This window comes from Arvicanthis niloticus, chromosome 20, assembly GCF_011762505.2.
Source record: "Arvicanthis niloticus isolate mArvNil1 chromosome 20, mArvNil1.pat.X, whole genome shotgun sequence".
Lineage (NCBI taxonomy): Eukaryota > Metazoa > Chordata > Mammalia > Rodentia > Muridae > Arvicanthis > Arvicanthis niloticus.
The window spans coordinates 52,161,716-52,185,669 of record NC_047677.1 but is presented as its reverse complement, the minus strand read 5'-3'; the positions used below and the strand labels follow the sequence as shown (position 1 = coordinate 52,185,669).

At 39.5% G+C, this 23,954-nt stretch overlaps 1 protein-coding gene across 1 annotated transcript; it reads left to right on the top strand.

Annotated features, from left to right (window-relative positions):
- The first annotated feature begins 20,367 nt into the window (after positions 1-20,367).
- Positions 20,368-23,739, top strand: LOC117724301 (uncharacterized). The gene is made up of 3 exons (XM_076916913.1): positions 20,368-20,401; positions 20,593-20,653; positions 22,791-23,739. The coding sequence occupies exons 1-3, from the start codon at positions 20,368-20,370 to the stop codon at positions 23,737-23,739; spliced, it is 1,044 nt and encodes a 347-aa protein (XP_076773028.1).
- The last annotated feature ends 215 nt before the right edge of the window (positions 23,740-23,954 follow it).

The window sequence follows — 23,954 nt, the reverse complement described above, 5'->3', positions numbered from 1 at the left end:
AGGATTATTAAGGACTGATTACTCTGTCTAGGCAGATATAATCAGTCGACTATTCTGCATGTGTGTCCTTTTCTGAACAGTAATTTGTCTGTAGATGGAGAGAGGCAATTCTTGCCTAGTGGCTGTTACCACACAACTGGAGTAACTCCAAGGATGCTCAATTTCTTCTTAGAATCCATGACAGGAAGCTGTCAGGAGCAGACAGGTCTCTAATCAATATGAACATTAATATATAAATATTTGTAGCATCAGTTCTATGGACTTCTGATGTTTTGAAAACCAACTATCCATGTAAGGTAACCTGGACTGTTGTCTGTTCACTCCTTTCAGCTATTTCTAAATAAAATATGGAAAACACCCTAACAATAAACTCAAAGCCATGAATTTGCTATAGTCCCTTAACTCATAGGTTAACCATCCCAAATCAGTTAAAAAAGTTAAAAAAGGGCTGGGTCTAGGCATTGTATTCCTAAATGTTTTATACAGGCACAAGGCCCATGAGCGTATCAATATTCATCTCATTTTTATATTAATAAGAGGCTCGTACCAATGAAAACCTTAAATTTGAGATCAAAGTAAATTTTGTACCATTTAAGAAATTATAACTTCATCTTGATAATAATTATACAGATTTCTACCAATAGGTTATGGCTATGCAATAAGTCCTAGCTAATCCCCCCTGTTCCAACAAAACCACTACTTGTCCCTAGAAAGACAGACCACTATTAACCACATTAGTCCCCAAGCTCAGGGAATAGGGGCGCTGACTCTTCTTTAACTTCTTCAAGCTGATTAAGGGCATTGAGATTTTAGAAGAGGGGTGGGGGGAAGAGTAAGTTGATAAGCCTCTGATGCTGTGTCTTCACTGAATCCAGATGGAATTCCAGGACATCAGAGGTTTGGGCAGGTCTACTCAGTATGCTTGATGAGTAGATACACCAAGGCTGTGTATTCTGCAATATACAATTCTCAGAACAAGTTTTAGTATCAAGAGAAAAAAAAATTTTCCCACCCCCAGGGGGCTGACATTTTTTTTTTTAAAGATGTTGGTTCTGAAGACTTTTTTTTTCCCGCTTGTTAAAATTGGTTGTAGTATTTACGTTTCAGATTTTATCCCCTTAGCCTACTTCCTCCCACCACCCAGAAACCTCCTATCCCATCCCCCTCCTCATGCTTCTATGAGGCAGTGACCGCACCTACCCCCCCCACTATCCCCTCCCCGCCCTCACATTCCCCCCCCCCACTGTGTGTTCATTTTTTTTTTATGGGACCAAGAAACTCCTCTCCCACCTATGTCCGACAAGGCCATCCTCCCCTACATATACCTCTGGAGTCTTGGGTCCCTCCCTATGTGTTCCCAGGCTGGTGGTTTAGACCCTGGGGGGCTCTGGTTGTTTGGTATTGTTGCTTTCCACCTGGGGTCAATAACCCTTTCTGCTCCTTCAGTCCTCTCACTAAGTTCTCCATTGGGAAACCCCTGATCATATCAGTGGTTAATTGTGAACATTGTCCTCTGAGTGTGTTAGTCTTTGGCTGACCTCTAAGGAGACAGCTATATCATGTTCCTCACATTATGCACTTCCAGCCATCCACAACAGTGTTTAGCTTAGGTGGCTGTACATGGGATGAATACCCAGGTGGAATGGTCTCCTGATGGCCCCTCCTTCAGTTTCTGTTCCATGTTTTGTTTCCCCATTTGCTCCCTTGAGCATTTTTATTTCTCGTTCTAAGTAGAACTGAGGCATCCCCTCTTGGTCTTCCTTCTTCATGAGCTTCATGTGGTCTGTGGGTTGAGTCTTTGCTAATCCAAGCTTTTGGGCTAACATCCATGGAGATATGTTTGTGTAACTATCTTCTTTTGGGGTTTTTGGAAGATTACTTTCTTGCTTTTTCTAGGTTGTAGTTTCCCTCCTTGTGTTGGAGTTTTCCACCAATTATTCTTTGAAGTGCTGGGTTTGTGTTGAGATACTGTGTAAATTTGGATTTGTCATGGAATATTTTGGTTTCTCCATCAATAATGATTGACAGTTTTGCTGGGTATAGTAGTCTGGGCTGGCATTTGTGTTCTCTTAGGGTCTGTATGATATCAGTCCAGGATCTTCTGGCTTTTATGGTCTCTGGTGAGAAGTCTGGTGTAATTCTTATAGGTCTGCCTTTATATGTTACTTTGCCTTTTTCCCTTACTGCTTTTAGTATTTTTTCTTTGTTTTGTACATTTGATGTTTTGACTATTATATGGTGGGAAGTATTTCTTTTCTGGTCTAAACTATTTGGAGTTCTGTAGGCTTCTTGTATATTTATGGACATCTCTTCCTTTAGGTTAGGGAAGTTTTCCTCTATAATTTTGTTGAGGATATTTACTGGTCCTTTAAGTTGGGTGTCTTCCCCCTCATCTATACCTATTATCCTTAGGTTTGGCCTTCTCATTGTGTCTTGGATTTCTTGTATATTTTGGGTTAGTAGCTTTTTGCATTTTGCATTTTCTTTGACAGTTGTGTCAATGTTTTCCATGGTATCTTCTGCACATGAGATTCTCTCTTCCATCTCTTGTATTCTGTTGGTGATACTTGTGTCTATGACTCCTGATCTTTTTAGGTTTTCTATCTCCAGGGTATTGTCCCTTTGTGATTTTTTTATTGTTTCTACTTCCATTTTTAGATCCTGCATGGTTCTGTTTAATTCCTTTTCCCGTTTGGTTGCATTTTCTTGCAATCCCTTAAGGGATTTTTGTGTTTCCTCTTTAAGGGTTTCTATCTGTATACCAGTGCTCTCCTTAAGTTCTTTGAGAACTTTCTTAAAGCCCTCTATCATCATCATGAGAAGTGATTTTAATTCTGATTCCTGCTTTTCTGGTGTGATGGGGTGTTCAGGGCTTGCTCTGATGGGGGAGCTGGGTTCTGATGATGCCATGTAATTTTGGTTTCTGTTGCTTACGTTCTTGCTCTTGCCTTTTGCCATCTGGTTAATTCTAGTGCTGCCTGTACTTGCTGTCTTTGACTGAAGCCTGTCTTTCTAGTTATCTAGCTTGTGTCTGATCTCCTAGGGGTCCAGATGTCTCTGTGATCTTTTCCAGCTGCACTGATTACAGTGGTACCTCTAGGATGCCTCAGGATATGGTGCCTCCAAGGTAGTAGTCCAGCTAGGTGTCTGCTGTTCTGGGTGCAGTGTCTCCTCTAGAATATCTCAGGATATGTTGTCTGAAGCTCTGAGTTCATTTGTTCTTCTGTGGCTCTGGATTGAGTGGACCTTCCAGTATATCTCAGGTGGAATCCGGGGTCCACACAACAGCAGACCTGGCAGAGGTCTGATCCAGGCCTCAGATCTGAGAACTACTTTCTAAGACACTGTCCAAGTTAGAGCACCTGGGATCCCTGCTTCCTCTGGGTTCTTGGATGTTGGGGGCAGAGCTGCCACCCAAGATCTGCTCAGTGCTCTGGCCCAGACCGGAAGGAACCAGTGTTCCGGGCTGGGAGTGACTTCCTGGGTCCTTTTGGTTTCCAGTTACTCCCTGTTTAGGGCGGGCCCTGCTGTCTGCTTATCTAAGATACTGCCTGAGTTCGAGCACCTGGGATCCCCACTTCCTCTGGGTTCTTGGATGTTGGGGACAGAGCTGCCACCCAAGATCTGCTCAGTGATCTGGCCCAGACAGGAAGGAACCCCCAGAGTCCTTTCAAGTCAAATCAGCTGGATTGCCTGAGTTAGCCTTAATTGTCTCCCACATTTTACAGTTTTGTTCTTTCTGTGCTTCTACATGACAAGCACTGATTTAAATACCTCTGTGAGTCAGTGACACATCAGTATAGTCTTCAAATGAGTCTCGTATAATATATAAAAATATGATATATAATATGTGTACAATATATGTAAAATATTTTGTAGTTATCTATAACTATAAAATATATTTTATTATATTATTTTTGTACTATTTTAAAGTATATAATCTATACTATTATGTATTCCATATTTATTTACATATTTTATATTATATACAAAAATAACAGTTATTATAAATTAAAATTATATAATTTTAATTAAAATAAAATAAAATAAATAAATAAATAAAATTAATTGGAAACAGTGCATGCTTATCTCAGACACTCAATAGCATTTATAAACAGAAACAAAAACCTCTACCTATTTAGAGAAAATATGAAAATAGGAAGAATAGGAAAATAGTATGATAATCACTGTGAAACATGATAAAAGAACCTTGGATTTTATTTACAGTTTGTTGGGAGCCGACTTTAGTAGAAAGCTGCTAGATCAACTTTGCAGCCATCTGGAACCATATACCCTGACGAAAGATTTGGTTTTCAATAGCCTACAACAGCTGAAGCACACTCTGATATCCCACATATTTTGTGTTGCTGTTTACTGCCCCCAGCTGCAAGGTGCACGTGGTGGCCACGCCTGCAAGGCATGCAGTTCATGTGCTGTCCACGTGCTATCTACGCCATACATGCTTATAAGGCACATGTGCTATCCACGCCTGCAAGGCATTGCGGTGCACGTGCTGTCCACGCTATTAGATGCCTGTAAGGCTTACGTCATATCAACACCTGCAAGGCACGTGGCAAAAGCCTATAAATAGCTCAGAATTCCCTTCAATAAACGAGACTTGATCAGACACCCTGTCTTGTCTCCATTCTTCGCGTCTCTTCCCCTTTATCCCCACTCTCTCTCTCACTAGACCCTGAACCGCAGATCGGAGCAGCGGTACGGGCCATGGCAGTTTGGTGCCCAAGCGTGGGGCGGTTCACGGCAACAGTTTAGAAAAATACTATGAAATTTTCAGAACTTCAAAAATGATATTCTGAATGCAGACTTTACAAAGCACTCATCTACACAGGACAAAGGCAACATTCTGCAGCTGTCCTTTGAAAGATTCTAATTGTGCAGAAGTTATGTGAATTGTGAGTACCATCCATGACTGAATCTGCAATATGTCAGAAATCTTCTTTTGTTCTCAAGGCAAAAATTTGTATCATCAGTACAAAGGAAAATAAAGGTTCTTCTTAATGTCAAATAAAACTCTATTCTTTCTACTCTATAGGACTAGAAAGAATACATTATTCTTACATTATATTCCTTGGGAATATATATAATATTAATAATATATAATAATATAATATAAATAATATATAATAATACATAATATTATATTCCTTAGGAATATAATGTAAGAGGAGGAGAGACAAGGAAGAAAAAGAGAGAGAGAAGAGAAAGTTGCCATGAGGGGAAATGGATGATGACCACATGGCTAGGAGAAACATCAAGTATCTGAGAGACACCACTTGGGAGGTAGCCAGGCCATCATTTAGTAGGTTAGCTTAGATGTCACCTGTAGCCACCTGCAGCCACGGACAAACTGGGTTCACCTGAAAGGAGGACTAGAAATGAAAAAGGGGGGATGGAGAGGCAAGAGAAGCATGAAGCCAAGACAAGTTTTCTAATCAAGGATTGAAGTTTAATATTCAGCTCTTCTAATTTAAAAGGAAAGCCCCACTGAATCCCTTCTTGTTTCAGTTGGAGATGGGTGGGGGAACCCATCCTTTGTTACAGATGTCTCAAGGCAAGCTCAGCGGGCAGTCTATTCTTATAAGTTTCTGTAGCAAGTTATATGTACAGCCAAGGTGGGTAACTCCACCTAGGTCTTATTATTTGGTCTATTGTGGTAAACAAGGTCTTTCAGGCCTGCTCAAGGCTTGGGGTAGGGCACCCTCCAGTAATTGTCAAAGCTGAATTAAATAACCACAGTCTATATCTCATTTATTTGTAAGCTCATTGGGGATAAGCTTAACTTGGTTGCACTGCATTTAATTTTTATATTTATCTCTTCTTTGACCCAATGGTCCTTGAGTAGAGAGTGCTTCGGTTTCCATGAGTTGGTAGGCTTTCTATTGTTTCTTTTGCTGTGTAAATCAGCATCTATGGTGATCTAATTTAATGTAATTTAATTTAATTAAAAGGGTACTTCAATCTTCTTGTATCTGTCAAGGCTTGCTTTGTGACCGAATATGGTAGGAGGTATTTTCTATCCCTAGGTTTTCTATTCCTGATAATCTTTCCTGTCCACAGAATTCTAGGTCACTTGTGGATCAGACTTCTTTTGAGGGCATTCCTGCAGGTGTCAAAAAGAGCCTTGAACTATGCTATGAGGTGAGAGTGAAAACACAGTACAGATTGACTTTATCTGTCTGGATTAGACTTGGGGGAGTCTAATACTAGACAATTCATTGCCAGCATATTTAAAACACAGTACAATTTGGGGAAAGATTTCCAGGCAACAATAAGTCCAGTTCCAGGTATACAATAATGCTTAAATTGTGACTATATAGAAACCCCTTTTCAAAGTACATGAGTCTATGAGGGTGGGTTCTATAGCTAAGAGACCTAGAATTTAATGTAGTCTCTGATCAATAGCATAGAAGTTAGTCAGCAGGCCATAAAGTATATGTGAAATCTCCCCTAAAGAAGGGTAACAGTCTAGGGAAGAAAGAGTCTGGGATAATTGTTCTTGGATATTTGGGTAAGATGTTCCTCTCTAGGAAAAGGTAGATGAAGTCTGCCTCCACAGATAACAAAAGGGTCACCAGGTCATTAACAAAATCCATTCTCAGCCTGTTGGATAGAATGCAAAATCTCTTTTGCTGAGAATAGGGGTATTTGACATTCCTGGTTTCCCTAGTGATCTGTGGCTACAAGAACTTTTGTGACCCAGCAACCTGTTGCTCATTAAAGAGTGGATATCTCCTGCAATTGGGAGCATTAGTTTCAGGCAAAGATGAGCTCTGTTTTTGGCTATCCAATGCATCTTCGTAAGTCCTGAAATCATATACTCAAAATCAACAGAAATGTGGTCAGCATGTTTTAGTCATACTTTTGAGCATACTTATTCACACATACTTGACAAGGAAGAAATTGTCTGGGAAGATTTGGGGAAAAGATAGAGAGACGATTGAAAATGGTAAAGTGATTTAATATGTTTCAATTAAAAAGTATGTAGACAAATTTTAAATAAACAGTGGCTAGTGAGATAGCTTAGTAATTAAAAGGAATTGGGTGCTGTTATTGAGGACCCAGCTCCATCTCCAGAAACACCATTGTAGCTAAGGACTTGCTGGGACACCAGTCCCAGGCATCTCCTGCATTCTTCTGGTCTCTGTTGTTACTGCACAAAGTCACATGCAAGCAAGCATACATACATACATAGAAATAGAAATAAAATTGAAGCTTAAACTATAGAATTATATAGAGGGGTGTCACAGCCCTGAAACAAACAGCAGTCAGAACAAGTTAAAATGAACTCTTTCAGGTCCTTCACGGAAGCAGCTGTGGCCTTCCTCTGAGCCAGCCAGCTCAGAGGCTAAAGTAGCCTTACTGTGAGGGTAGACTAGCTCAGTAGAGCTGTTCCTCTAAGAAAAGTGTCCACAGATGTGTTAGGTGACTTTTCCTTGGTGTTTGGGTAATGTGTTTTCCCTGTCATTTGCAAATGTGAGAATTGTGACCACTTTCAGCAGAGAATTTGACTCAGCATTTACAGGAGTAGGAAAACCTGTAAGTGAACATATCCAGACTCCCTCGGAAAAATTGCAGTGTGTTCTTTCTTGAAGGAAATCATTGGTTTGGAAATGACTCCCATGATCTCTTTGCCTGCCACAGGGAAGATGTGCCTGCAAAAAATAGTGCTCCACATTGTTTGTCATCATTTCCTGCTTTTCTCTCAGGCTTATCACATATCTACTAGGTGTGCAGTAGCTGCAGTTTCCCTGAACCCAACCAGATTCGGTAACAACAACAACCATTTAAAAACAAAAACAAAAACAAACAAACAAAAAAAAAAAAAACCCAAGCCAAAAAAACCAAACCCATCACTTATTTACTAAAATCTCTCTTTAATTCGTTTGCGTTCGGAACACCCTTCCACTTGTAGGACAAATTAATAACTATACTGCAATTTGCTAATGGGCTATCTATGCTATCTCCCTTGATTCCAGGAGGAAGAAGGGGAAGTGCCTACTGATCACTGTAGGGGAACTCTGAAATCTTTGAAGTCGGGACCTGGTGAGTACAGGTTCAGTGCCCAGAAAGGGGAGGAGCTAGCTGCTGAGTAGTGCAAACCGGAGTTCTGGGTCATCTCTGGCCCTGCGTGGGAAAATGTGTAAGCTATTGGAGGGCAGGCAAAAGTGCTACTGAAATGCAAATCCCTGAAGAGTAGGAAAAGACCTGCCTCTTTCCGGGAAGTCAAGTCTGGGCTAGGAAGCTGTGGACCACCAGCAAGCTGGAACCCTAAGGGGAGGTGCTCAAGTCACTCAAGACACACTGGCCAATCAGACCCTTCAGACAGACCTGCCAGTCAAAGAGGAAGGCGGTCCTTTCGGAGTGGGAGTTGCTGAGCTGCTTGAGATATCTGGTGTCCTATGCTCTGATCCCTGCTGCTGGGTGCTGTGAGATGCAATCAGCATGGTGAGTACAGGGTCATCACTAACAGTGTGGAGGAGCAGGAGGCTGAGCTGCGGGAACTGGTTTGGTGAGTCTCTCCCCCGGAGTAGGTGGGAACAGGCTGCAGTCTGTAGAGTTCCTTGTGGTTCTAACCACTCCTTGGACCCAGCGGTAGCCTCTGAATAACTTCACGGGGGGGGGGGGGGGGGGGAGAGGGGGGGGCTGCATCTGCATAGTGGCTTGAGTGTAGAAACATCCTTTGCAGGATGCCAAACTCAGAGAACCCTAGTCTACATATTCTGCCTTTAGCATTTTACATTTAGGTATAAGATACAGTTGAAGTTAATTTTGTGGAAGTTGCATCTCATGTGTTAGGAACCAATCCAATATTAAACTCTGGTGTAAAAGAGTAGAATTAAAGATATAAAAGATTCAACTGAAGATGTAAATGGAAATACTAAGTCACACCAAGTAGAATTTAGCTGAGGGAGGATTGCCTGTAAAACACAGATAAGGATATGCTAACCAGGCCTGTTAGAGATTAGAGTCCTAGGATACACAGGTTTGTTTGTTCACGAGAATTGCCCAGATATATGTCTTTAAACCATAGGAAAGGAAAAAAAACAAAAACAAAAAAAACAAAAAAACCCTGATTTACAACCAGCCACTAGTCCTATCCCCATATCAGAGAGCTCTAACAAGCTGCTCAGTTTGGCATTACTGATCACAATAAACATTATGGCCTAGTGTGCCATAAAGGTTCAGTTTTGTTCTAGAGAAAGGCATAGTTCTGCTACATGGGCAAGATAAGATGACAACTGGTGACAACTATTTGAAATGGTAAAAGAAAAAAAAAAATACTGTTGTGTTTAGTGCTGGCCTGATCAAGCTAGCCTTTACCTGAGGTCTACTTGTATGGAGAAAGATACAGCTCCTTCTGAAACCCTGGAACATGCTTGGCAGAGGTAGTACCAGTCTAGTGCCTAAGCCTGGGGGGCTTTCCCTAAGGCCCTGAGGCAGACAGAGATAAAACAGAGCTCCTTCTCTAAAACCAGGAATATGCTTAGGAGAGCTGGTAATTGTCTGGGGCCATTTCGTTTGGAAAGGGTTGCTTCAGATTCGGGGAACACAACTCTTCCCACCACAAGGAGCTGTGGTTATCAGTCCTAAGGCAACTATAGGCTTGGTCAGGAATGTTCTTGAGATACCCTGAGTTCCCTTTGTGCAGCACTGTTTGATTAGAATGCTTCTCAGTGTGTACCATTGTATGAGAGTTTATGCTGACCTCATAGAGTTCTTCCATTTCTCCCATGTAAGTAGTGTAGAAGATGGTATTCTTCTTAAGAAGCTTATGTAGTATAACACATAGCTTGTGCAAGACCTCCCCACCCCAGTGTTTATACTCTTTGTCCTACCATTAGCCTGAGTTGTTTGGGATCTCCGTTTGACCTCTGCAGAAAACAACTAAACTGATTGTAATCCATTCCCACCACTGAAGTCCTGCTTGACTTCAAAGGATTACCAGTTCAGATTGTATTCTCCATTAGAATGAGTCCTCACAGAGGTCACCCTCTAGATTCTAGGAATTTAGTAGTGCATTAAGTTTCTACACTAACCCCAAATGTCCCCCAGTTCCAGCTGGTTCTCTCTGCACTGTACTCTCTCCCTCCATTTCCCAACTGATGCTCTACTCCTGTCCTCACTCACCCTCATGAACCCACATAATCTATTTGATTTTCCCTTTGCCTCCTCTTTTCCTGTAATCTCTCTGAGTTTGTGGGTTGTAGCTAGAATATCATTTATATAATAGCTAATACCATTAATACCATTTAATGCCTACCATATTTGCGTTTCTGAGTTTGTGGGTTGTAGCTAGAATATCATTTATATAATAGCTAATACCATTAATACCATTTAATGCCTACCATATTTGTGTTTCTCGGTCTTGGTTCCCTCTTTTGGTGATTTTTTTTTTCAGATGCATCTATTTTCCTTTAAATTTCATGATGTCAAACCTCCGTACCAGAAGGTTTTATGTATTCACTTAATATTCTGAATGGTGCCCCACCATCACCATCCTCCAGTTTCTTTATCTATCCTCTCCCTTTCTTCTGGTGGGGGGGGGGCAGATGACCCCTCTGGGTGTGCCCCCAACCCTGGCACATCAAGTCTCTGCAGGACTAGATTCATCATCCCCCACTGTGTCCTGAAAATGCAGCCCAGTTAGGAGAATAAGAGCCACAGACTGGCAACAGGTTTGGGGAACCCACATGAAGACCATCCTACCCCTCTGGGTCTCTCAATCCTTCCATCAGCTCTTCAGTAAGACTCACTGAGCTCCATCCACTATTTGGCTGTGGGTCTCTGCATCCGTTTCAGTCAACTGCTTGGTGGAGCCTTGTAGAGGACAATATACTAGCCTTCTGTCTGCAAACATAAAAGAGTATCGTTAATAATGTCAGTGTTTGGTGCTTGCCCATAGGCTTAGGTATGAGCATAATTGTAGCTTCATAGAACGAATTGGGTATTGTTCCTTCTGTTTCTATTCTGTGGAATAGTTTGAAGAGAATTGGTATTAGGTCTTCCTTGAAGGTCTGATAGAATTCTGCACTAAAACCATCTGGTCCTGGACTTTTTTTTGGTGGGGAGGTTTTTAATGACTACTTCTATTTCATTAGGGGTTATGCAACTGTTTAGATGATTTATCTGCTCCTCGTTTAATTTTGGTTCCTGGTATCTATCTAGAAAAATGTCCATTTCATCCAGATTTTCCAATTTTGTTGAGTATAGGCCTTTGTAGTAGGATCTGATGATTTTTTTAATTTCCTCTGTTTCTGTTGTTATGTCTCCCTTTTCAGTTCTGATTTTATTAATTTGAGTACTGTCTCTGCGCCCTTTGGTTAGTCTGGCTAAGGGTTTGTCTATCTTGTTGATTTTCTCAAAGAACCAGCTCCTGGTTTTGTTGATATTTTGTATAGTTCTTTTTGTTTCAACTTGGTTGACTTCAGCCCTGAGTTTGATTATTTCCTATCGTCTACTCCTCTTGGGTATATTAGCTCCTTTTTGTTCTAACGCTTTCAGGTGTGCTGTCAATTTATTAATGTACATTCTTTCCATTTTCTTTTTGTGGGCACTTAGAGCTATGATTTTTCCTCTTAGTACTGCTTTCATGGAGTCCCACAAATTTTGATATGATATGTCCTCATTTTCATTTAAATCTAAAAAGTCTTTAATTTCTTTATTTCTTCCTTGACCAAGTTATCATTGAGTAGAACATTGTTCAGTTTCCACGTGTATGTGGGCTTTTCGTTGTTTTTGTCTAAGTCAAAGACAAGTCTTAGTCCATGGTGGTCCAATAGGGTACTAGGGATTATTTCAATCTTTTTGTATCTGTTGAGGCCTGTTTTGTGACCAATTATATGGTCTATTTTGGAGAAGGTACCATGAGGTGCTGAGAAAAAGGTATATTCTTTTGTTTTAGGATGGAATGTTCTATAGGTGTCAGTTAAGTCCAATTGGTTCATAACTTCTGTTAGTTTCATTGTGTCTCAGTTTAGTTTCTGTTTCCATGATCTGTCCATAGCTGAGAGTGGGGTGTTGAAATCTCCCACTATTATTGTGTGAGGTGCAATGTATGCTTTAAGCTTTAGTAAAGTTTCTTTTATGTATGTGGGTGCCCTTGCATTTGGAGCATAGATGTTCAGAATTGCAAGTTCCTCTTGGTACATTTTTCCTTTGATGAATATGAAGTGTCCTTCTTTATCTTTTTTTATTACTTTTGGTTGAAAAACGATTTTATTTGATACTAGAATTGCTACTCCAGCTTGTTTCTTGGGGCCATTTGCTTGGAAGATTGTTTTCCAACCTTTTACTCTGAGGTAGTATCTGTCTTTTTCACAAAGGTGTGTTTCCTGTATGCAGCAAAATGTTGGGTCATGTTTATGTATCCAATCTGATAGTCTATGTCTTTTTATTGGAGAATTGAGTCCATTGATGTTAAGAGATATTAAGGAAAAATGAATGTTGTTTCCTGTTATTTTTGTTATTGGCGGTGGTATTATGTTTGTATAGCTACGTTCTTTTAGGGTTGTTAGATTACTTTCTTGCTTTTTCTAGGTTGTAGTTCCCTCCTTGTGTTGGAGTTTTCCACCAATTATCCTTCAAGGGGCTGGATTTGTGGTAAGATATTGTGTAAATTTGGATTTGTCATGGAATATTTTGGTTTCTCCATCAATATTGATTGAGAGTGTTGCTGGGTAAAGTAGTCTGGGCTGGCATTTGTGTTCTCTTAGGGCCTGTATGATATCAGTCCAGGATCTTCTGGCTTTTATAGTCTCTTGTGAGAAGTCTGGTGTAATTCTTATAGGTCTGCCTTTATATGTTACTTCACCTTTTTCCCTTACTGCTTTTAGTATTTTTTCTTTGTTTTGTATATTTGATGTTCTGATTATTATGTGACGAGAGGTATTTCTTTTCTGGTCAAGTCTATTTGGGGTTCTGTAGGCTTCTTGTATATTTAAGGACATCTTTTTCTTTAGGTTAGGGAAGTTTTCCTGTATAATTTTGTTGAAGATATTTACTGGCCCTTTAAGTTGGGAGTCTTCACCCTCATCTATACCTATTATCCTTAGGTTTGGTTTTCTCATTGTGTCTTGGATTTCCTGGATGTTTTGGGTTAGGAGCTTTTTGCATTTTGCATTTTCTTTGACAGTTGTGTCAATATTTTCCATGGTGTCTTCTGCACATGAGATTCTCTCTTCTATCTCTAGTATTCTGTTGGTAATGCTTGCATCTATGACCTCTGGTCTTTTTCTTAGGTTTTCTATCTCCAGAGTAGTCTCCTTTTGAGATTTCTTTATTGCTTCTGCTTCTATTTTTAGATCCTGGACAGTTTTGTTTAATTCCTTCATCTGTTTGGTTGTGTTTTCTTGCATTTCTTTAAAGGCTTCTACCTGTTTGCCTGTGTTCTCCTCAAATTCTTTGAGAGTGTTATTTAAGACCTTCTTAAAGTCCTCTAACATCATCATGAGAAGTGATTTTAATTCTGGGTCCTGCTTTTCTGGTGTGTTGTAGTGTTCAGGACTTGTTATGGTGGGGGAACTGGGTTCTGGTGATGCCAAGTAACTTTGGTTTCTGTTGTTTACATTCCTGCACTTGCCTTTCGCCATTTGGTTAGCTGTGGTTCTACTAGCACTCACTGGTTCTGACTGGAGTCTGCCTTTCCAGTTATCTTGGTTGTATCAGAACTCCTCGGGGTACGGATGACTGTATGATCCTGAGCTCCAGGTGCTCTGGGTTCAGTGGCTCTTCTAGGATATTTCAGGATATGGAGTCTCCACAGTGGTAGACCAGCTAGGTGTTTGCTGTTCTGAATGTAGTTGCTCCTCTAGGATGCTTCGGGATATGGTATCCCCTGCTCTGCTGCTCTGTGGGCCGTGTCCTCACTAGGATGCCTACAGCTCTATGGTCCTTGACCTCTCTTGGGTGCCTCTGCAGCTCTGCGGTCTGTGCCTTCCCTAGGGTGCCTCTGGACTCAGTTTCCAGGGGGGAGCAGATCGGCTGGGAGACTGCTCCAGCCACTGGTATCCGGGCCAGAGGCGGAAGGGGAGTGGTTCTCTGCAGGGGCAGGGTCTGGCTGCCAGGTGCCCTCTGGGGGGCTCTCTACTGCCAGATTGGCTGGGAGACTGCTCGAGCCACTGGTATCTGGGCCAGAGCCAATGAAAACTTTAAATTTATGTCAAATAAATTCTGTACCAATGTAAGAGATTATAACTTCAATTTTGTAACATTTATAAAGATTTCTACCAATGTAAAATATAGCTATGTAATGTTTTGCTTAAGAGTAAATTTGCTAACCTATCCCTATTTGTCTATTTCTCTAACTTATATGATATTACTATATTCCCCCTTCTCTTCTACCCCCTTCCTGTTTACCTAAGAAGGAAGGATAGAGAAGAGAAAAGGAAAGGTAGAAATCCCTGAATTTAAGCTCTCTAGTTCCCTCCCTGTCCAAAGCTACATTTGTGAAGTATCCTTTCAATGACAACATATCTATAATTCATAAATAATCAGAACCATCTACCTGAACATAAGGAACTGGGATGACCATCTTCTTTTGTCTGCTTCCAGCTGAATTGGGGCAAAGAATTCCATTCTGGGGGCCCAAAAGGAAATAGAAAAACTGGCTTTGTCAAAGGAGAGCTAGCTGGCATCTTTGCCTTGCAGTCACTATGTGCCGAGAAAGTTCATTGCTTAGCTGATATCTTGACTATGACAGTCTGAAAGGCTGGATAGGCAAGCTAGCTGTTTTGGAAAAGTTCTGGAAGCAAGTCTTTAAAAGAAGCAGCTTCGATGTAGTTGAGGTAGAATTAAATGTGAAGTTGGAATGGAAGGTCCCAGAATCTCAGCATCTCGGAGTGTGAATCTTTTCAGCACTGTCTTTCTCTTCTTTCATCCTGCAATAAACAAAACTTACAAGCAGCACATAGTTCTATAAAGAAATTCACATGGAGCATGCAGTATACACAGATTGGTTAATGAAGATCAATAAAGAGAGACGACTGCCTTTTTTCAGGTTAGTTTGATCACATAATCAAACTGTAATATTACTTTGTATACATGTCCTTATAAAGGATGGTATATAATAACAAGCGATGAGACATTTGTACCCAATAAGTGTTATTGGCTGTGTATAGAAATTTTAGTCTCAGCTGGTTCCAGAGCTGTTTCCATATACAGAGACATAAACATCACCACATATACATCACCTATTTTGTTGATTGTGTTAGTCTGTTGGGGGCCGACTTTTAGCAGAAAGCGGCTATCACCTTTGCAGCCATCTTGAGCCATATACCCTGACATGAGACTTGGATTAAAATAGCCTACAACAGCTGAGCACACTCTGATAATCTTGGTTTAGATACCTTGGGTGTGTGAGATTAAAGGTGTGTGAGATTGAAGGTGTGTAACTTAAGAGTGTGACTTAGAAGTGTAGAGATCAGATTTAGAGACAAGACCTAAGGGCATGATTAAAGGTGTGACCAAAAGGCATGGCTTAGAAGTGAGACATATAAAAGGCAAAGGCAGATGGGAGAGAATCAGACACTTCAAGGAGTACAACTAGGAACTAGGAACTCAAGACTTGGGACTTGGAAGAGAGACTGAAGAATAAACGGGATTGAATCACACCCTGTCTGGTCTCCATTCTTTGAGTCCATCCTCACTCTCTCTCTTGCTGAACCCCGACCCGTGGACAGGAGTGGCAGCTTGAGCTGGGATACAGTGGCCGCCCAGGCCTCAACATTTTGCTCAGGCCGCGACATTTTTTGGCGCCCGAACAGGGACTAGTGCGGTTCTCAACATTAGTCTCCCTTTTCTTCTCTGTCACCAAGGTCTTCAGGAGGTCTCCCTTGTCGTGTCTGATTTTTATCAACTTGGAAGGAACCCACAGCTTTTTTTTCCCCTGTGGAAGCATAGGTATAACCCCTCCCCCAGCATAACACATTTCTCATTTTCCATTCTGTTGTTAGAATATCCTTAATATAAACAGGCTAGTTTAGTTCAATAGTTTTTTTCACAAACCAATGTTCATTTTGACTAGAGACCTGTCTGCTCCTGACAGCTTCCTGTCATGGATTCTAAGAAGAAATTGAGCATCCATGGAGTTACTCCAGTTGTGGTGAGACAGCCGCTAGGCAAGAATTGCCTCTTTCCATCTACAGACAAATTTCTGTCCAGAAAAGGACACACTTGCAGAATAGTCGACTGATTATATCTGCCTAGACAGAGTAATCAGCCCTTAATAATTTTGCATCACTAAGGTCTGTCAGATGATTCTGGGCCAGAAGGCTGAAGATTTGATGCTCCAATGTTTTGTAGTAGAGGGACTGTCTAGGTGTTCAGCAGTCTCTATAAATTGGCTAAGTTTTAGAAGCTATGCTTAGTGCTTCCCATAATTTCAGTTAACTCAGTCATTCTGGATTTCTGACGGGGTGAAGACCTATAGTCTCATAGCCAATTCTGGCTATTTACTTTGAGAGAACAGATCTGAGTGGACGGTTTTCAGCTGACATTCATTCTAAAGCCAAGAAAAAAAGCCAGGTTCAAAACTAAGTGCTTTAGTTAGGTCAGATGACAGAGGTTCTGGTTAGTCAACAAAATGATGGACTGGGTATTAGGACTATCTTGTACCTCACCGGTACAATTAAGAATAACTATGCTCTAATTGCATTTTGAGAGAAAAGTTTTATTTTAACAGGAAGGGTGAAGCTAGGTGATAAGAGAGAGAAAGGCGGGGGGGGGCATGGAGGCAGATGTTCAAGTGTCTCCACCAGTCAAAGATAGTTTATATATCTAGGTTGGGTATTGGGTTACACTTCTGATTGAGCATTACCAAACTTATAAAGCCTTTGATTAACATTTTAAAAAATGTATAAAAGCAAAAAGGAGGCGGGGGAATGGGATAGGGCTTTCTAGGGAGGGGAAATGGGGAAAGGGGATGGCATCTGAAATGTAAATAAAATATAAAATAAATAAGTAAATTTAAAAAGAAAGAAAAAAATCACACACACACACAAAATTCATTCTAAGATATAATCTTCCCTCTGCATAAGAATTCCTGTAGGGGAATGAGTAGAAGGTAAGATAACTAAGATGCAGGCCATCTTTGGATCAGTATGATCTAGATGTGTATTTTGCAATTTCCTTTCTACCAAAGCTAACTCCTTCTCAGCCTCAGATGATAGTTTCCTTGGGCTATTTAAATCTTTATCACCTTGTAAGGTTTGAAATAAATTGCTTAACTCTTGAATGGCCAAGCCAATCGCAGGCCTCAGCCAGTTAATATCTCCCAGTAGCTTCTGAAAATCATTAAGGGTCCTTAATCTTCTGATTTTCACCTTTTGTGGCCTAACCCTTTGCAGACTTATTTTATATCCTCCTGCTATGCTCTAAATTAATAAAATGAGTAAGCAAAGTTAATCCTCTTCTCAGAAAGGAACTTCATATAACACCTGCTTCAACTGTGGTCCAAGCATGGTATTGTCCATCCCAATTTAGAAGCTGAACTTTGCAAGTTATCCATGTTGTAGTGGTTTGGGAAACAAGGAAGATGCAAAATTCAAAGTCATGTGGTTTTTCTCTGTGGTTTTAGTTTAGCATTGTTCCATGTATCTATGTTTGTCAAAGTCAGAGCTCTAGTGAAAAAACTGAGTTCATCCCATTGAAGCTATGAATATGAAGCCTAAGTTGAGTTTTGAGAACACAGTATGTGGAGATACCTAAGCTATGAGGAATCTGCCATGGAGAGATAGATATAGGAAATGAATTTACCTAAACTGATAGATATATAAGAGGTTGCAGAGATAGGGCCATCTAAACTCTTTGAAACTGAAGCCCCATATGTCTGAGACAGAGCTACAGGATTTGGTGTTTGGGCTCCTGGGTTTCTTTCCTTGATCCAATTTTCCCTCACTGTGTACACATTCCTCTATTGAAATGGGAAAGGGTATTCTGTGCCATTGTATGCTGGAAAGATATAACTTGTTTTTTGATTTTACAAGATGTGGCAGTGAAGAAAGTACAGTGTGACAGGATTTCCACCCCTGGAGCAGAGCCAGCAGGACAAGAATTTCACAGTTGCTAGGCATAAGGTTTGTTTGTATTAAACACACATATATAATACACACACACACACACATCATATATATGTGTGTGTGTATATGTATATACACATATATGTGTGTGTGTGTATATATGCATACACACACACACACACACACATACACACACACACACATATATATATATATATATATATATATATATATATATATATATATATAAATTTAACTTGTGTTCCTCCTTCAGTGAAATCTCTCCCTGTTGAGGATAATGTCACTATGATAATTAGAAACAGGAGTCCAGGAGTGGAGGGTGTGTCTATGTTCCTCAGTAAAAATGGTAAATGCTGTGACCTCCAGACAGTTCTTAAGGCTGGGGGAAAGAACTCTGAAAACATAAGTTCAAAAATAGATAATTTCTCAGCAATGCAAAGTAAAACTATGAAAGATGAATTGTATAAGGCACTTCAAAGATGTAGAAGAACAAAGGAAGTGGCACTATGAATCAGCTTGTCAGAAAGACACTAAGAAAGGAGAGAAAGATTTACTGAGTGGATATTTCAGGGCTGATCCCACTCAACTGAACTTACTGTCCTTACTTACAAAGATAGGCAGATCTTTGAACTCATTTGCAATGCTAAGAACAAAAGAAGAAATAATTACTTGCTGTCTTTTTCTAAGAATCAGGGGGCAGTCATCAAGGGATGCTGACCAGAGGAATAATCAAAGGGGAACCTGGGGTGGACAATTGAAATGCAAATAAAAGAAAAGGCTTTGTTTTGCAAGAACTGAACCATCTGATGATCTTCAGAAACTTGTCTCCAGCCAAACACAGGCTCCCATGATTTGGCTTCTAATCCTGCCCCTCCCCCCCCACCTCCCACTGATCTCAAACACCCCTTACTCAGAATCCTCTCAAAACCAAGGCTGTTCAAGGCTTTTCCTTAGCTTGTTGGGCAACTTGACTGTTTTTTTTTTTTTTTTTTTTAATTCTATTATTGGCTCATGGACCTACAGTGTATGTTTTTGCACATGTAAAACATGTGTTGTTGTGCTGACCTTCATATACATCTTGAATTTTGAAATTTGGCAGAAAGTATATTCGTTTTCTCAGGATGGTATATAATCATGTCATTATTACTACCTGAGCCCTTTGACTGATTGAATTGCAAGTGTGTGCCTTTTCTCCTAACTGTAGTGTTTGTTAAGAAAATTTTTAATGAATATGAGTATTTTGCCTATATTCATTAAAATGCTCCTTGTGTGTGTCTGCTTGGCCCTCAAAGTAGTCAGAAGATGGCCTTACAGACCCTGAAGTAGGGATAATAGGTAGTTGTGAGCCCACATGTAAGTATTGGCAGTTGAGCTCAATTATTTGCAAATCAGTAGGACCTCCTCTCTGCTGAGCCATCTCTGGTGCTCTATGATGATTATTTAGGATCAACATTACATTGGTAATATTTTCATCTGTGCACTTACAACTATTTAAACATGCATTTCCTTTTACTAAGATGTTATTAGTGACAAGTTTAAAATGGGTCACTTGAAGTTTCTGAAAGATGAATACCAAACTGGAATGAATATATAATTCTTTGCAGGAACTTCAGTAAAGAACTCTATTTTCTATCTTTTATATTCATCTCATTGATTTTTGCAGGGGGGTTATGGTCTTACTATGTTCCTCTGGCTTTCATGGAACTAACTCATTACATAGACCAAGCTGGCATCTAATTCAATGAGATAACCCCCGCCTCTGCCTCCTGAATTCTGGGATTAAAAATTCGTCAATACACCCAATTTGACCATCATTTTTTCCTTGTTAGTAATTGTTCATACCATTTCTCTGATGTGTGCTCAATACTGTTTCTCCCTTCTTCCCTCCTTCCCTCTCTCCTGTCTCTCCCTCCCCCTCCTTCCCACCTTCTCTCTCTCTCTCTCTCTCTCTCTCTCTCTCTCTCTCTCTGTTAATTTCTCTGTTAATTGGCATTTTTATTAGAAGCCTATAACATATAGAAATAACACAGAAATGACAGAGTTGAACCTCATTATTCAGGTTCCTTTAGACATAATTTAGTGATTACATTATTACTTCTAGCTCAAGAAATCAGTGGGGGAAGGACAAGAATTATTCAAATATATTGTCAGTGAAGCATACATATAAAGTGATATTGGCATCATGCTCTGTGTTGTATACCTGTTTGGGATATTTTAGAATACAGTGACCTATGATGATGTGTGTGTGAACTTCACTCTCGAAGAATGGACTTTACTGGATCCTTCACAGAAGAGTCTCTACAGAGATGTGATGCTGGAGACCTACAGGAATCTCATGTCAATAGGTAAGACAGTGAATTGCCTTTCACTTTTTAAAATAAAGGAAGAACTGTTTCTTTGTTATTGATGCTGTTTTGTAATTTCAGTTGAGAATGAGGAAACATGAGGTGAATGAATCAGGCATGGTTATACAGTTTACTGAAGATGGTAAGGTAAATTCCAATAACCTATCATAAATATTTTGTTAATTTTTTAGGCTACATTTGTGAAGATGACAATATAGAAGAATATATTCAAAGTTCTAGAAGACATGGAAGGTAATTTTCATGTGCATGTTGGTTTGAATATGCCTCTTGAGAAATTTTCGTGTTCCCTGGAAGTTTTAAAGAAAAGAAACAATGTAAACAAAAAAAGGACAGCTTTAAGTGTATCAGTGATTATTAAATTCTTCCAAAACCATGTTCTATCAAACTAGAGTTCTAACAAATCTCTAGTATCTGATTTGTGCTTGTAATTCATTGTACTATGAAAGAAGAGAAGGAAACAGAATAGTCAACTGATTATATCTGCCTAGACAGAGTAATCAGCCCTTAATAATTCTGCAGCACTAAGGTCTGTCAGATGATCCTGGGCCAGAAGGCAGAAGAACAGATGCTCCAACGTTTTGAAGTAGAGCGGGTGTCCAGGTGTTCAGAGGTCTCTATAAATTGGCTAAGTTTTAGAAACTATGATTTGTGCTTCCCACAATTATAGTTAACTCAGTCATTCTGGATTTCTGATGGGGTTGAAAACATATAGCTATTGACCTTAAGAGAAAAGACTTGAGTGGATGGTCATCAGCTGACATTCATCCTAAAGCCAGGTTCAGAACTACATGTTTTAGTTAGAATAGATGACAGAGGAGCTGGTTAGTCAACAAAAGGATGGACTGGGTATTAGGACTATCCTGTACCTCACTGGTACAAATTGGCATAATTATGTTCTAATTGTATTTTGAGAGAAAAGTTTCATTTTAACAGGAAGGGTGATGTATAGGAGGAGCTAAGGTAGGAGGAGTACTGAGAGGAAGAAAAGGAGTAAGAAGAGGAGAAGAAGAAAGAGAGGAGAAGCTAGGTGAAGAAAGAGAGAAAGAGGGGGGAGACAGGGAGGCAGAGGTTCAAGTATCTCCACCAGTCAAAGATAGTTGTTATATCTAGGTTGGTCAGTGGGTTACACCTCTGATTGAACAATTCCAAACTTATAAAGCCTATGGTTAACATTATTTTTTTTAAATGTATAAATGCAAAAAGGAAAATGGGGCATGGGATAGGGGTTTCCTAAGGGGGGTGGGGGGGGGGAATGGGGAAAGGGGATGCCATCTGAAGTGTAAATAAAATATCTAATAAAAAAAGAAAAAAAAGTGTATCAGTGATTATTAAATTCTTCCAAAACCATGTTCTTCAATCTCTAGTATCTGATTTGTGCTTGTAATTCATTGTACTATGAAAGAAGAGAAGGAAACAGTGCTTTAACTAATATCAGCATTTGTATAGTAGCCCCATTAGATTATGGGTTAGAAATGGCAATCTGTTTAATTCCATACCACTTAGATATTGCAAAATGTATACACATTGAATAGGTCATAAGTATATGTGCAAAACCTTCTAACAGGCAAATAGTCCATATTGAAGCTGTTGATACTCATATACTTGTCATAGCATTGCTAACTTTAAGTGAGAATGGATGCTTATAAGAGTCAAGAATGTTGTTTTGGAGAAATCCTAATCCTATACCACATGTCTATAGGAAGCAAAATGTCACTGTGAAATGCAATGTGGAACCCTTCACTTGTTATTCTTCTTTCAATATGTATATCATATGCAAGAAATGATACAAACCATGTGAGCATAAGGATTTGAAAGAAATTATGTACTCCTCTGTCTTCCAGAAAAATAGAATATATATAGTAGTCCCCACATTGAGTAGACTTTCTGAATGTGGTACAAGTTTACAATGAATTGGCTTTCTAATTTCATAGGGTTCATCCACAAAGCCACACTGCAGAAAATCCCTACAGTACCAGGAATGTGGAAATTCTTCTGTTTGTCCTGGTTCACATTGTAAATGCAGTATACAAATGTATATTTCACAGTAAAAGGAAATTTATGAATGTACTCAATGTGGTAAAGCTCTGAGCTTTTCTAGTTTTCTTCAGTATGTAAAAAACTCATATAGAAAATGATGCTATAAATAGGGCCCATGTAATCAGTCCTCTTAACGTCACAGGTATCATCTTAGATGCAAAAGAACCCATAATGATGGAGAACACCATTAATGTAAACAAAGTGATAATTCCTTAAGATCTGATTCTTCTTTACCATTAGGCCAAACTGTAAAATTAATTCCTACATATAGAAAGATTCATCAGGGTAATGACTATGGTAAAGCTTTGATGTGTGCCAATTATCTTTATAGGCATGAAAGAAGTAATGGTGGAGAGGAACCCTATGGAAATAATCGATGTGCTAAAGCATTTGCATATCACAATAATCTCCAAAAATGTAGTATAACACTTACTGGAAAGAGAGCCTATGAATGTAATCAGTATGGTAAATATTTTGCCTATCACAGTCAACTTCAAGTTTATAAAAGAGCACATAGTGGAGAGAAATCCTATGAATGTAATCAATGTGGTAAAGCCTTTGCATGTTCCAAGAGTTTCCAAATTCATCAAAGAACACACACTGGAGAGATGCCATATGAATGTAACCAATGTGGTAAAGACTTTTCATGCTATAGTAATCTTCAAATACATGAAAGAACACATACTGGTGAGAAACCCTATGAATGTAACCAATGTGGTAAAGCCTTTGCATGTTTTAAGAGTCTCCGAATTCATCAAAGAACACACACTGGACAGAAGCCATATGAATGTAACCAATGTGGTAAAGCCTTTGCATATCACAGTTCTCTTCGACTACATAAAATAACACATACTGATGAGAAACCCTATGAATGTAAGCAATGTGGTAAAGCCTTTTCATATAGTAGTCATCTTGAAAGGCATAAAAGAATTCATACTGGAGAGAAACCCTATGAATGTAAGCAATGTGGTAAAGCCTATCCATATCATAGTAGTCTCCAAAAACATAATAGAACACATACTGAAAAGAAACCTTATAAATGTAACCAATGTGGTAAAGCCTTTGCATGTTCCACGAATCTCCAGATACATAAAAGAACACACACTGGAGAGAAACCCTATGAATGTAACCAATGTGGTAAAGCCTATCCATATCATAGTACTCTCCAAATACATAAAAGAACACACACTGGAGAAAAACCTTATGAATGTAAGCTATGTAGTAAAACCTTTGCAAGTCATGATAGTCTCCAAAAACATAATAGAACACACACCAGATAGAAATCCTATGAATGTAAGCAATGTGGTAAAGTCTTTGCATGTCATGATAGTCTACAAATACATAAAAGAACACATAGTGGTGAGAAAACCTATGGATGTAAGCAATGCAGTAAAAACTTTTTATCTAGAAGATAAAAGAACACATAGTGGAGAGAATCTCTGTGGTTTTAATCATGTGGTAAAGACTTTATAAGTCAAAGTTGTCTCCTAGAACA

What these genes read in the sequence shown, in the direction of transcription:
- LOC117724301 (XM_076916913.1), top strand. Translation starts at nt 20,368, where the DNA reads ATGCTGGAGACCTACAGGAATCTCATGTCAATAG. An exon ending in CAGGAATCTCATGTCAATAG is followed by an intron (nt 20,402 to 20,592) that starts GTAAGACAGTGA and finishes TTAATTTTTTAG; the next exon opens with GCTACATTTGTGAAGATGAC. An exon ending in AGTTCTAGAAGACATGGAAG is followed by an intron (nt 20,654 to 22,790) that starts GTAATTTTCATG and finishes TTATCTTTATAG; the next exon opens with GCATGAAAGAAGTAATGGTG.